This window comes from Equus asinus, chromosome 16 (assembly GCF_041296235.1).
Source record: "Equus asinus isolate D_3611 breed Donkey chromosome 16, EquAss-T2T_v2, whole genome shotgun sequence".
Lineage (NCBI taxonomy): Eukaryota > Metazoa > Chordata > Mammalia > Perissodactyla > Equidae > Equus > Equus asinus.
The window spans coordinates 1,639,905-1,655,219 of record NC_091805.1 but is presented as its reverse complement, the minus strand read 5'-3'; the positions used below and the strand labels follow the sequence as shown (position 1 = coordinate 1,655,219).

Here is a 15,315-nt window from a genome sequence, read left to right as displayed (position 1 = left end):
ACGGGGAGATTTTTAGGCAACTTACTCAATGGTTCAGTGCCTCAGTTTCCTCATCTCTTAAACTGGGTAACAGTAGTAGTGGCCTCACAGGACCATCATGTAAATGAGTCAGTGCTGGTAAAGAGATTAGAATAACGCCAGCACTAGGCATTCAATAAATGTCGGCTATTATTACTAGCAATTAGCAATTGGCGGGGGAGGTTGAAAAATTCACTTCAATTTTCAGTTAAGTTACACTTTAACGCGTCACTGGGAAGAGCTGATCTTTACACAGCTCACCCTTAACGCTTTCATCAGGACAACTCGCCCCAAGGCAGTGATTCCCGAGTATCCAGTGTGGTTCTGCGTAGGACTTTACAGTTACTAACTCCTTCAGTTCTCACCACAACCCTTTGTCCACCCCCCAGCCCCCAGCCGACCCCGTTTCACAGACACAGAATCTGAGGCACAGGGCAGGCAGTCATCCCCTAGGGTAAACTGCCAGCTCACGATTTGAATCCAGGAACCTGGCTCCAGTGTCTGTGCTCTTACTAATTTAGTTCTGCCGCCTCAGAAGAGTCTATTACACTAACACAGACATTCTCAACAGGATAAAGACACAGGTTTATACCAAAAGATTCAAAGAGCTGTTTTAGGGATTCATGATCTTCTGTGTCAAGACACCAGGGCATCAAGGACCCTCCAGGACGAGTTCCAGCTCCTGCATTTTCCAGTTTTATGATCTTTCACTGAGCAGATTAAGGTCTCATTATAACCCTGGGATAAATAATTCCTGCCCTACTTTTAACCTAAGGTTATTTTGGGGATAACATTGAATAAGATCACAAACTAAATACCATTTTAGAAAAAATTTAGATATTAAAGACATTAAGCTAATGAGATAACAGACAAGACTTTGTTTTGCAAATTGCAAAGCTTTGTGCAAACAGTTTTTTTAAAGTTCCTTTTAAAAGGCTTCACAAACAGTCTTAACAGGCTCACACCTTGGCTTCTGAAATAGATTCCAGACACCTCCCTGCCTCCAGTCTCTCACAACTGGAACCCATGCCCCACAAACCATCACCGGACCAGTTGTCTAAAAACAAGTTGTTCTCCCTTTAAAAATATTTTAGAGAAATCTAATGCTACTGGAGTTATTATAAACTCCTTGCTGTGCATCTGGGGACCACTGAGACGTGGACCACAGCCAACCATAATGAATAGTGCAAAGAGCTCTGGAGCACGTGTGGACACAGGCCTGGTCTTAGCTCTGAAAACAGGTAATCCTGGAGAAGCAATCTAACAGCTCTTTAGAGTACTGCTTCTCACAGGCAGCACCTCGTGTTTACATGTATCCATCTAGCTATGGGGACATTTATTGAGTACTGAGGATAAAAAGATGAATAAACAGATCTATAATTCACAGCCCACAGTCCCTTCAGTTTTGTGACTCTACTGTCCCCACTGCTGCCCCACAAACCCAACCCTTATCGCTGCTCCGGAACTCACACCGATGCACCCGGTACACCTTCTCCTAGTCGCGCCAAGCTCAGCAGCCAACTGCCTTCTCATCGTTAAAGGTTCACACTGAGGGCCAGGATTCTAAGAAACCTTCCCTAATCCCTGAATGAGATGGCTGTCCCTCCACTTTCGAACTTCTATAACATTTTGGTTTGTCTCTCTATTACACTTCTATTTGGTATGATTTTCCAGATACAAACTCTATTATCCTCACTGATGCTAGGGAGTTAGAGCAACTTCTAGAGGCTTAGAGCTGACTGTTTCCAATTATCTTGACATAAACTAAGGTAAAAGAGTCAAGGCCTGGGGCTGGCCCTGGGGCCGAGTGGTTAAGTTCCAGCGCTCTGCTTCGGTGGCCCAGGATTTTGCTGGTTCAGATCCTGGGCATGGACATGGCACCGCTCATCAGGCCATGCTGAGGCAGCGTCCCACACGCCACAACTAGAAGGATCCACAACTAAAAATATACAACTATGTATGGGGGGTTTTGGGGAGGAAAAGGAAAAATAAAATCTTTAAGAGTGAAAGCCAGACAGATCACACGCTGTCCCTGACATGGTGCATCCAGCAACAATCCCAGGACGTGCAGCATCTTATAACAGAAACAGTCAGATGATGACTAGTGATGACAAACTGTTATTAGTACGTTATAACAAGATAACACTCACAAATATGTTAGGTTGAGTCATGAAATTTTTACCTACAAAAACAGCAATTTCATATGGTTCAATCTAATATTTTGCTAATTTGGGTATCATCTCTCTCCCTCCCTCCTGCCCACCAGGGCAGGTATCTCTGTACATTCTGCTCTCCACTGCACCTCCAGGGCCTGGACGACCATGGCATCTCGCATGGACCTGCTGGAGCACTGAATGAGCTCACTGAGCCCCAGCTGTCTGCTTCACACTCACCACGGGCTCTGTTTGTTTCCTCACAACATCCTGACGATTGTCACTCTTCAGATGAGGAAACGGAGGCTTGGTGAGGTCAAGAAACTTGTCCCGCACCACACTCTCAACCAACACTTCACGCTGGGCCACTTAGTCATGCTATAAAAGTTGTTCAAATTCGGGCTATCTTTCCTCAGTTGACTAGACCACGCGCAGAATCTACTGGAGGTGGTTAGGGACACTGTGGACCACCACAAAGCGAGGGGGGAGGGGGGGCAGAGGGAGAAGGAGCCACCAGGCCCTGGGTCCAGTGGGGGATTTCATTCCTGGTGAGGCGCAGGATGAAGCAGCATCTGAAACTCACCCTGCTCCTTCGGGCCCCCGCCTGAGGGGCCCTCCCTTGGCCTCACATTGGCGGCCCCGTGGCTGGTGCAGCTTTCTGGGGACGGGCGATGGCGGGCGGCTTGTGCTGCAGCCTCCCGGTGAGCCCCACAAGTACGGGAGGGTTCTCGCCCTTTGACTGTTTCCTCTGTGGGTGAAGTGGGGCCCTACTTACACAAACCCCTGTCGCTTCAAAAGACTTTCCCTAACTATCTGAGGACAGAGAGCCAAAAAGAACAAATTAATAGTATTTTCAAACAACGGAGTTTGAGTTTGAAACTCGTTGATGTCACTCACTCTCCTGCAGTGCAAACATGCAGCTCGTGTTGCGGGAAGGGGGCGGGGGGGCCTTGAACATCGTCCTCAGGAGCAGTGGGCGTATCGGGTAGTCCCACAGCTCCTGAGCCCAGGGTCTCAGGCCCCGTGCAGGGTTTGTCCAAGAGTGGCCATCACTATTCCCACTCTGCTGAGACGTCCTTTCCCTCCAGCCTGAAAGAAGCTTGTGTCTAGGACATGGAGTCTAAGCCAAAGCCAATCGACGTTTTCTAAAAGTTGAAAGAAGATAAACGGGTTCTTTCTCAAACTCCCTGAAGTAGAATGAAGAATTCTGTGCTGTCATAAAGTCAGGGTGACGCTCCTGAATTAGGTGATTAATTCTCCGATATCTGCAAGACATTTTGAAACATGGGGAAAACCCACATTTCTCTCTAGAACCTGTAGTCCAGCCGTGGACACGTGAGGATGCACACAGAAAGGGAGATCAGGAGAGCGGCACGGGGTCAGCCCCAGGCCTACGAGAGACCAGTGAGCGGTCTCTGAAAGCTAGTGAACGTCTCCAGTCCTCAATTTCCTCATTTGCAGAAAAAAAATATGGCCACCTACACTACAAGGATAGGAAGCGAATGCCGAACGCAGCACAGGGTGGGGACGCAGCAAAAGATCAGTGAATTCTAAGACAATTGCAGACGTCAGGATGTGTACGTAGGGAGAGCTCTCTAAACTGCTCTCTCCTAAAGCTCCTTCCCCGGGGACGTCAAGTGTCCTTACTACGAATCAGTGGAATACTTGAACCTCTCTTTCTGTGCTGCTAGGACGAGCTCAGCACAGCCCCAGGCTCACAGAAACCCAGTACTTAATGAGATTTAAGAGAGGGATGCCTTCTTCGTCCCAGACAGCAGGACGCGAGTGTGAAGGAAGGAGACCGCGCTGCTCTTGGAGTGAGCGGGTCATTCGCTGTGCGGGACAGCTTCCCTGCCTCAGAGACTGAGACCCCGGAGAAGCAGACACAACAGCTGGCCCTTCCAAGGTGGAACGAGATAGAAATACATGTCCCTAAAGAGAACACTGGACGAGAAATGCCCAGGATTCCCACCAGGATGGAGCTTCCACTTTCGGGCAACGGCTTAACACTGACTTCGAGGCTGCTGTCTTCCTCACCCAACAGGCTCGGGGCGTTCCGACCCCACAGGACATCACAGGGAAGATGGGGAAGTCGTCCTTCACCCACACCGCCCCCAGCGGCACAGACACTCGGTCACAGCCGCCTCTTCACGGCTGCAGTGCAGTTTCCTCCCCAGAAGCCTCCCCTGTTCTCTTCCTTCCACAAGAAGCTCATTTTATCTCCCAGGGACCTGCCCCTGTAGCTGGAGACCTGCCTCAGAGAAGCTGACTCCTACTCTCTGTTCCAAGATCAGGCCTGACTGCCTTGAGGTTGATCCCATCCTTTTTGCCAATGATTTTGTCAGGGATGGGTATGTAACCCGCTCTGGTCAATGAGGCACAAAGAGGTTTGCTGAAGACTTCTGGAAAAGTTCTTCTTTGATCTTAAAAGAACCACAAGAAGTCCCCATAGCTCCCAAATTAACAAGAAAGCATGAAGCTCAAATTGCAACGGGCAGCCATCCCACAGCCGTGAGGAAACCAGCCTTAGGATGAAGCTGATATGGGAATGACAGAGTGAAGAACTGGTTCTCTGATGGCAAAACCAGGTGGCTGGATCAACCAGAGCTGGAGCCCCGCCTGAGGCCCAGAGGTCCCCTGAAGAGAGCTAATCCAGTTACTCACTGTTTCAGCTGTGTGAGTTAGCCACTGTGCTCCCTCCAGCCAGAACTTCCAAGACCCTTGTTTATCTCCGCACAAGACTAAACTGCTCAAGATAAGAGACGGTCTTTATCTTGTTTCTGAAACTCAAGTACCCAGCACCCTGCCTGGCACATGGAAAACACTCGACAAACACTGGTAGAACCAAGGAATGAACTGAGTACTCGTTTTCATGATAATTTTTTTCTGCAGAATCCTAAAAATATTTATTTAATATAAATGAGACATCTGGTAATAATAAGCCCCATTAAAATCCCAAAACACACTGGGCATCTCCTCAGTTGAATTATGATGTATTAAATGTTACAGTTAATTAACCAGAAGTTTCTTTACTTTCTGCGGGTACACAGGGCAGAACAAGGACGATAAATGGAGTATCTACATGTATTGATCAGGACTTTTAAGACACCACTATCCTGGGATTACTACAAATTCGGGTGAGATTGTTTACAGAGAAAACAGTTTTGATTTTGGGACATTCAACCTCACTTACAACTTAAGAGGTGGAAGTTAAAGCAAAGACAGAACATCTGTTCATCTATCAAACAGACGAGAGAACAGAAAGAACACCCAGATTTCACAACGTCGTAGGGAAACGGGAATTCTAACACACCATCCAAAGAATGGAAACTAGGACAATCTTTTCAGAACAAATATACTCAATATATATATAGAGAGAGATAGATATATACAGGGAAAACATCTGTAAGCATAAAGAACAAATTTTAAAATTCCTTACTTCTGGTGATGAGAACTAGGGACTGGGAAATTTCTGCACTAGTTATTTCTGTACTGTTTGATTACGGGGAATTACCCTGTATTATTCCATATTTACAAAAAAATAGAGGAGAGCTATGAGAAATATCTAAAAGAAAGAAAGTAACATGAACTTTAGAACTAGTCAGATCTGGGTCCAAATCTCAAATTTGTCACTTAGAATTGTGTGATTTTCAGCAAGTGACTTTCTAAATCTGAGTGCTTGTTTTAAAGTACAGATATAAACACCAGATTAAAAACTCCGCCCCATCAGGCTGCCTTGAGGATCAAGGCACTAGCACATAAAACGTCCATGAGTGCAGGACGGGGGGCATTAATTTCCGTGTCTGGCTTCTTGCTGAGACACGTGCCTTATCCGCGCCATGTTCCACGTCGTCTTCACAACATCCCTGTATGAGTGTGCACCACCGGGATCCCAGTTCATGGGTAAGGAAGATGATCCAGCTTAAACAACTTGCTAAAGAACTCCTGGCCAGTGAGAGAGGCCCCAGGATTCAAAGCCTTCCTCTCAGTGAACTTCGGGTAATCAAGAATGCCAAGTTAAGAAACAAAGCTTGAAAATATGTAGATTTTCAGCATTTTAGGGGATGGGTGAGTTCTAGAGACAGGAAAATTCTGAAGAAACTTTCAAAAACCAATACTTAGTCCTGGAAAGCCTTAATGTCCCAATTACTCAGTGCGCCTGGTTCTGTATGCTGCGGGGCCCGAGGAGTCCCGGGGGAGGCTGTCCAGCTGGAGGTCTGACAGTCTGTTTGTGACTGCAGCACATCTGACGGCAGAGCAAACCAGCAGGCAGCTCCTTGAGAAGCTCTGCAAGTGGTCGCCTCCTCTGGCCCCAGATGAGAGGAGATTTCTGAGGCCGCACCTGAGGGTTACTGTGGATATTCACCGAGAACAGGACTGCCTCTGACCTTGTTATGAATCCCGTCAATCTGCTGTTTCTTTCTCCAACTTGAGGGGTGACTCATCTCAAGATCTGTGAGCTTGTTTTGTGGAAGAAAGCAAATGCCTTCGGGGAGGCTGCGATTGCCAGATGGCTGGTCCCCCAGGTGCTTACTGAGGGACTCCTTAGTTTCTGTGAAGCCCCTCCTGCCGAGCCCCTCAGCTCTATAAAGCCCCCTGCCTTTTGCTCTGGGGAAGGGGGATTTGCGTGAGCCCATGCTCTGGCCTCCTTGGCTTGGCCAGCTCGAACGGGGCCTTTCTCCATCTCCGAGCACCCATCTCGGGATTGGGCTGCTGCACATCAGGCACACAACCTTGAGACTGAGGGTTTGGTGTCGTTTTCACCAGGACGGTGGTCAGCTGATGCCATCTCATTATGCACATGTCTCCTTGGGGAAGGGGAAGTGTTGTCTAAATAAATCAGAGGAACCTTTTACATTTCTCAGCAATGTGAGCACAGAAGATGAGATTTTCAGGTCTTTATAAAATGAACACTAAAGTGGGGGAGAAAACAGCTGTTGGATGTTTCAACTTAGAAAAATCTAAGAAAACATGGGCAAGGGAGTCAACGCTGCAAATGCTTTACGTAGCCTTCAGGACTTGAATAAATACAGAAAAGGATACCCTTTCATCCCCACGCACCATGTCTCCTGTGCCGCTTTCTCCATAAGTCCCGTCCTTCTCTGCTGGAAGACATCTCCTCTCCCTCTAGACTCACCCAACACTTCACCTGAACTTCTCACATCGCTTTTCCTCGTCTCGTCTGCACGGAACTGGTCCCCTTGAGAAGACTCTCTTGCCTCATTCTCATCCTTCGTCTGACTCGTTACATTCATCCCAGGTCTGTCTTGTTTCAGAGTCAGTGCTCTTTCTAACTGTACCATGAGCACCTTCTAAAGCTTTCCTTCTGTGTTTAGTTACTGGTTTAGTTTGAGATGGTTCACAGAGGAGGGTCTCACTGCAGAGGAGAGTCAGGTAAGAAGGAAGTTGGAACCGTGAGAAGTTAGCAATAAAACACTCACTTTCCTGGGGGGCAAAGGTTAGAAGGGTTTTCCTGCTCAAATGAGGCACACAACACAACAATGGGTTCTGTCTGGAGAACAGAAGGGCTCATATGTGTTAAGTAGCCTTCAAAGTACCCCACTGACCAGGAGCCTAGAAAACAGGCAGCAATCAGAGACGGGAAGGGAAAACAGGTCAGAAAGCATGGTTTCCAAAGCACAGTTGGATCCCGGTGGTGTGACGACCATCTGGCTCCTGGACGGTGGCCCACAGACACCCAAGATGAGTCAGCTAATCCGATGGCCAGGTGCTCCCTTCCTCTCCTGCTCATTTTCAAGCCACCTGTCCAAAGCTGCCTGCTCAGCCCAGGCTGCTCAAGGAGAAGGGCCCTTCCCCACGGAGACCACACAGTGAATTGCGCTTTAGAGATGAGCATCAGGAAGAGGCAAGGCTCGTGACTGTACGTTTAGCACAGCGTTTACCAAAAGAGAGAAAAAAAAAGACTGATAAGACATGCTGTTCCACCCCAGAGAAGTCTCTTCTAAACCTTTAGGAAGTTCTAAACTCCCTCCTGGGCTCCTCCAAAATCTTCTACACAAGCGATGACAGGTCTTATTTTGTTTCTATACTACTTTATTTTCTCATGCCCACTATGTGTCTCTAGTTTCCCCCAACTAGACAGTGAGCATCCTGAGAGCAGGAATGTGGATTTGATCTGAGAGGAGGCTGTCAGTCAAAACTAAGTCAGTCAAGGCTGGCAATGAGGATTGGAGAACCACCCCTTCTGTTCTGCCCTCCTCGTTTGACACGACAAAAGTGTCTATTTGCATGTACAACTGTTTTACGTTTAACTGACTTAAGATTTTCCTAAGCAATTAAAAAACACCCCAGCAACTATACCTTCCTGATATAATTGAAAGGTCCTCTTTAAAAATAAACCTGATGTTTGTTTAAATTTTATCATCCCACGTTTCCCAAATCCAATGCCCTCTTCAAAAAACCACAAAATGGTTTATCGCCTCATTGCAGCCTAAACTCACAAATACTTGTTTCTGCAAAGTCATGTTTCCCAGATGTGATAAACTGAATTTCTTTCTTCTACCCCCAGTCACGAGCATCCCTTCCAGGCTGCTCAGAATCCCAGAGAGGCTGTGCGCAGTTAAGATAAAACGGAAAGGATGCTGCTGGGAGTTTCTGGGTAATGAGCCTCTTCCTTCTTTACGAGGCCTGCTCCGCCTCACTCAGTATTCAGAAAAGCACGACTTCCGAGGAAAAAGGGAAAATGAAGGCTCTTGCTTCTATAAAGGCATTCTAAAAGCCCCAGCTGCCTTGTTGGAAAGGGAGTAAGTATCTCGCAGCCAAGTACACGGGAGCCCTCAGTCCCTCCGACGAGACGACAGTGGCTTCCTAACTGGCTTTCCCTCTTCAAGACATTCCTGATGTTGCTATTAGACTCATCTCCCTGCAGAGAGCCCTGATCAGACCCTTTCACTGTTCAAGATGCCCTCACCGGCTCCAAGGCCTAACGCACGAAATTCAAGCCTTCTGAGATTTAAGCTCAAGCCGCTCTCATTCGACCTCAACTAATTTCCCAGCCCCATCTCCCGCCTCTCCCTTTCACACACCCCTACGCTCTTCTCCCCACCCTACACCCTGCTTTTGCTTACCTGGGTGTTTTTGTCTGTACTGTTCCTACATTCCTATCTGACCATATTCTCATTGCAAAATCCAATCTATCCATCAGAAACATCTGTTCTCCTGCCAGCAAATATTATTCACCTTCTCTGAACTCCTCCGGAAGCTTTACCTCTTGGGGCACCTTGTTTTAGTAACATTCACGTCTTATTTTCCCTCTCAGGCTCCAGTTCTTTGAGGGCAGACACTATGCACAGTTAATCTTTACATGCTTTACAAAGTAGATATTTGGTAAACAGCAGCAGAATGAACTGAATCAATAAGAAGTAAGTATTCAACACTGAAATGAAAAATCAAGGATACAGTGGAAAAGCCAAAACATGGTTCCTGTCATTCACTTATTCCACAAACATTTATTAAGCAAGTACCATGGATCAGGCACTGAGGAGTCAGTGGTCAAGGAGACAATAAGCAGGGCTGGCCCCATGGCCTAGTGGTTGAGTTCAGTGTGCTCTGCTTCGGTGGCCTGGGTTTGGTTCCTGGGCACAGACCTATGCCACTTGTCGGTGGCCATGCTGTGGTGGAGATGCACACACAAAATAGAGGAAGATTGGCACAGGTGTTAGCTCAGGGTGAATCTTTCTCAGCAAAAAGAGGGAGATTGGCAATAGATGTTAGCTCAAGGAGAGTCTTCCACGGCAAAACAAAAAAAAAAGAAAAAAAAAAAAGAAGACGACAATAAGCTCGGCCTCACAGAAGCTTACAGCTCAGTGTGGTGCCTATAGTCCTACATTCTCAAAACACTGAGATAACGAGGAAGGGAGAGGGCTGTAATAAAACAAGTATAATCACAACTAAAACAAACGCTCACTCTGTGCCAAGAATAATGCTAAGCATTTTATAAACATCATTCAACTCCTCCACGATCCACGGAATTAATTATCACCATCAAACCCCTTTTAAACGTGAGGAAATGGAAGCTTGCAGAGCTGAAGTGGCCCACGGTCATGCTGCTGGTCAACGGCAGCAGAGATCAGGACTCGGCTCTGTCCCACTTCCAAGCCTGTGTGCTTAATCGCTGCGCCACGCAGCTGCAGCAAGAATCACCAAGAGGACAGCAGTAGGAACGCTAACAGTCCCTCACATATGCACACAGCCGCACGGATTACAAATACTCTCACCTGCCTTTAGCACTTGCTCCTCATAACTTCCTGTTGACACAGGCAGGGGAGGCCGTTAACCCGACTTTACAGAAAATGGCAGACTGAGGGGTTAACTGCCTTTGCCAAGGTCAGATGCCCAAAAGCAACCGGGGAGACTACAGCAGGAACCCACACCTTCAGCCTTCTTGTTGAGTGTTCCATCAGCACTCTCCTTCACTCTCCTAACACACAACCGCACGGAGTAGTCCCTTGGTGTTTAGAACAGCGCCTGACACACAAAAAGGGGCCCATGAAGGAATGAATACGAATCCCATTAGTCTATAATACCAGTGCTATCCAACGTGCCGAGTTATTATTCTCAGGTCCATCTAATAATGATACGGTGATACTTCACCTATTCGGTTATGATTTAAATGGCTTAGCTCTCTTAGCAATATGTCAGATAGGAGCTATGCTTACATACTTACTAGAAACAGCCGAGAGGGAAAAGGCATGGCGGAGGGGTCACACAGGCAAATGGGAAGGGACAAGGAGGTGCACAGTGAGCAGAGTGCACGCTCCATTCCCCACAGCCACAGGAGGGCATTACTCCTAACGTGGTGGCAGCTATTGGAGGCCAACAGTCCAGAGAGAAATGAAAAAACTCTCTTTATAATTCAATTCATACACATTAATTACAATATGGTAAAATTTATTTCTTACAGGTGACTGAATGATTACAAACATTTCTGTGGTTAGCACAATTAAAAAATGAAAGTAGTAGCTAATACCAATAATATACTTAAAAATTGAGTTAAATACACTTCAATGTTTGAATAAATAGAATAGTTTACATTTATTGATCATGTCTTTGCAGCATGAGCTGCACTGAATGCTGTGCCTACATCACTCCCTTCACTCTTCACAAGGCTGGGAAGGTTTGGCGGTGGAAACCCCGAGGGACAGATGAGGAAGCTGATGGTGAATAACACCCCTGCCTCTGGGCAAAGGGAGATGCTATTTAGCCTCTCTGGACCCCGTCTCTTCTGTACGGTGGAAACAATAACACAGTCTCAGAGGTCTGGATGTAAGTGGGACACAGGACGACATATTGAAAGCATCTAAGATGCTTTCACACAGTGGACACTGGGGTCAATCATCTCCCTAAAATTCAGTTCCAAGGGGATGATATTCTGATGGGAACACTCATAACTAACAGTTCAAGAGAAAACATTATTTAAAAATATGACTCCCCCTATTCCCCTCTCACCCCCAAAAAAGATTTATGACATTTTGTAAACACAGCAGAATCAGGAACGAAGTACTGACCTACACGGAGCAGCTGCCGTGTGCCAGCACGAGATCTGTCCTATTCGAGCTTCACAACGCTTGAGGTGGAGACTCGTTCTCTCCCTACAGATGAGTGCAGGGAGGACACAAGGGGTGGTCGTGACCACCCAAGGCCGTGCGTCTACAGCATGGCTGTGCTGGGTCTGAGCTGCGTGTAGCGTGGCTCTGGGGCCCCTCCTTCCCACCACCGTGCTAACTGCCCACCCTAAATCTTAATTACAAGGAGAACACCGGTACTGGCAAAGCTGTGGCTAAATGGCTATTAGTGGGAAGTCAATATCTATCACTACCATCTTTTCAGATAGTAATTGGTCAAAGGGATTAAAATCTTGAACGTATATAGCCTTTGACTCGGCAATTGTACATTGGGGGGATCTTTTCTACAGAAGTAAGAGCACTAGTACCTAATGATTGACACACGTGGCACACACGCACATGGATGCTTATTTTGGCATTTCTTTTACTGGCAAAGCATTGGAAGATCATCTGAATATCTGTCAATTGGAAAAAAATTATAATAGAGCATATTAAAATGTGATCATTATATTAAACGAAAAGAGCAAGGTTTTTGCTTTTAATGTACAGAATCTGTTCCAGAAGGATATATAACATGCACCTCAAACTCTGCTGAAGAACAGCTATTCTTCAACAGACTGTATAAATGCCACCACTGTCCACCTAGTTGGTCAAAGCCAAAATTCTGGGTTTATCCACGATTCTCTAGTTCCCTCAGCTCCTCCATTTAGTCAGTCACGTCTGAGTCAACGTGCCAAACACCGAGAATCAGCTCACTTTCCTTTGCTTCTGACACCGGCCCCCAGTCCTCATCTAAATGCACTCGGGTCTCACCTGGGCTTCTGCCTGTGGCATGTGGCTCTCACCTTCCTGCAGTCCATTCTCTGTCCATCAAGTCACCTCACTCCCCTGTTAAAACCTTCTGGTGGTTTCGACTGCACGGTGAATAGAACCCAAGCTTCTTACTCTGACACACAAAACCCCGGCCCCCGCATCTCACAGGCCACTACTCTCCAGGCTCCCAACTCGCTCTGGCACCTGCCTGAAAGGCCCCAGCTCATCCTCCCTTGAGAGCTCTCTCGTCCCCTCTACAGAGAAGGCTATCCCCCCTTATTTCTGCCTGTCTGGCTCCTTCTCACCATCTTGCTCTCGTTTAAATTTCACCTTGTCCAAGAGGCCTTCTGCACGACTCATCAGGGGGGTCACCTTCCGCACGGCCCATCAGGGAGCCACCTATTTGAATTCTCTGCAAGGCACAATACTACTGGCAATTATCCTGATTTACTTATTTCTTAGTTAACTTCCTCACTAGGATGTGAGCTGCACCACGGCAGGAGCCTCTTCTGTTTATTCACACCTCTATCTCTAGTACCCAACACAGCACCTGACACATGATATGCGCTCACTGAACACTTGCTGAACGAAAAGAACGTGTCTTATACGATCAGGTTTATACTAAAAGAGACACTATTCACGTATAGCCATTTACTTTCGTTGTAGAAGCAAAGGAAAAAGCGTGGAAAGATACTAAACAGTGAATAGTAACTTCCTTGTTGAGGTGGGGAAGCAAAAGTCAACCTTCTCTTCTAAGAACACTGCATTGTTTCATTAGTTACAGTAAGTGTGATAAATAAGAAATGTGAAGAGAATTTGATCTTCCTCAGCACGAGAGGCACACTGATTACGCAACTAGTCAGCTATCTTTCTATCTTTCTAATGTCTGTCTGTGCAACTCTAGGAGCAGACAGATATGAGAGCAATCCTGTTGACTAGTAATTTCTCCAGTAGTAGATGAAAGTAATTATTTAAAGGTACCTCTGATCATAGGCATTAAAGTGTTTTGCAACCATAAAGAAAGGTACGATTCATTCACGTTTTTAAAAAAGAGAATTTTCGGGGGCCAGCTCTGTGGCCGAGTGGTTAAGTTCGCGTGCTCTGCTTCGGCGGCCCAGGGTCTCGTCGGTTTGAACCCTGGGCGCGGACATGGCACTGCTCATTGAGCCATGCTAAGGCAGCATGCCACAACTAGAAGGACGCACAACTAAAAATATACAACTATGCACTGGGGCGCTTTGGGAAGAAAAAAAAAAAAGAGAGAATTTTCTAATAAATTCTGAAATGACCAACTAGGACAAATTATCTATCTAGAAGAAACCTCGAGGAACTTTGAGGAAGGTAATACCCATTTGGTTAAGCTCTAATATGTTTGTGTAACATTATTTAATATCACTTTATAATCATCTCTCAAATACTTTCTATTTTAATTAGGGAAGTTTCCTAGTTAATAAATTCTATGAGTTTGGAATACCAGATACTGAAAATCAAACATGTTAGATTTGGGAAAAGCGATTATGACAAATCCATGTAAGTCACTCAAGCTAATTAGGAGCCACCTTACCTCAAGAGAAGACGGAGGACTTGACGGTAACGGAAAAGGAGCGACCGCCATCTGATTGACCGCATCTTCATTTCTGTGGATGTTAAAGTAGGCAGAATCAGTACACAGTAAATGCTAACGTCCTGGCTCAAAGCATTTCCTCAGTTCTCAGTTGAAAAGGCACACAAAGCACCTCAGAATAAAAAGTATATATAAACATATACTGGTTTCAAGCAGGCAAAGCCATTAGGCACAAAAAGAGATGCACTGCTCAAGGGATCCTGAGAGACAACTATTAGTGACAAAGAATGATGAGGCGAGGAGTCAGCCAAGTCCTGCTTAGCAACTTAGGAGCTGCGGAGCACAATTCTGGAAGGGCATCAACGCTTTCAGCACTGGGGAGTACACATTTTTCAAATGGGTGGATGGAAACTCTAGGCCCCATTAACATCTAGAGCATTTTGTTCTTCAAACTGGAAAGGGTCCCAGCCCCATCTGGCTTCTAACTTTGTTCTGCCAGATGAAGAATGATGCGCTGTGTACAGCAGGCCCCACGTGGGTGGACACTGTGAGGAGGAGTGATGGATGGCGACAGCAGAGATCCAGACAGTGCTTTGTGGGTTAGGCTAATTCTCCTCCTCATCCAAATTGGAGCAGAGAAGGTGGGAGCTGATCCCTCATCACACAGTGACAGGCACAGAACGGCTCCCAGAACACCAGCTCCGACTATGTGGGCCTATTTCCACTACATCACTAGCAAGTGGTAGGCAGGGGTTCTGTGCGAGGTCCATCCTTGACTTTCTATCATTCATGATGCACGACTAATATAATTATCTCAAGATTTATGCGAAGTTTGAGTCAGGTTTCATAATATAACCCAAGGAGGAAGCTCACAAAAATGCGTCTTACTGGTATGCAAAGATCTAAGACTGTTCACTGATCTCTCTCCAAATGACCAGTGCATGTGGGACTGCCACTACCTGACGTGGGAGGGCACTCGAAATCCAGCCACATTTTATTTTTTACTTCTCACCAATTGGAAAAGATCCATTGGTCCTTGTCATTCCTGCTCTGGTGCTTTAATCATATCACTGCCTCTACTTGAAATGCCTTTCTTTATTAAATTTATAACTCACCCATCCTTCTCCAGTGTGAGTTCAACAACCTCAGCTAGGTGAATTAATCCCTTAAGTTCAAAGACTAT

At 46.3% G+C, this 15,315-nt stretch overlaps 1 protein-coding gene across 3 annotated transcripts in view; it reads right to left on the bottom strand.

Annotated features, from left to right (window-relative positions):
• The window catches only part of PATJ (PATJ crumbs cell polarity complex component), a 309,336-nt gene that overhangs the window by 86,276 nt on the left and 207,745 nt on the right, over nucleotides 1-15,315 (bottom strand). For all 3 annotated transcript variants that reach the window (XM_044749519.2, XM_044749521.2, XM_014854688.3), the window contains exon 30: nucleotides 14,133-14,205. In XM_044749519.2, coding sequence (XP_044605454.2) covers nucleotides 14,133-14,205 — 73 coding nt within the window. The remainder of the gene's footprint in view (nucleotides 1-14,132; nucleotides 14,206-15,315) is intronic.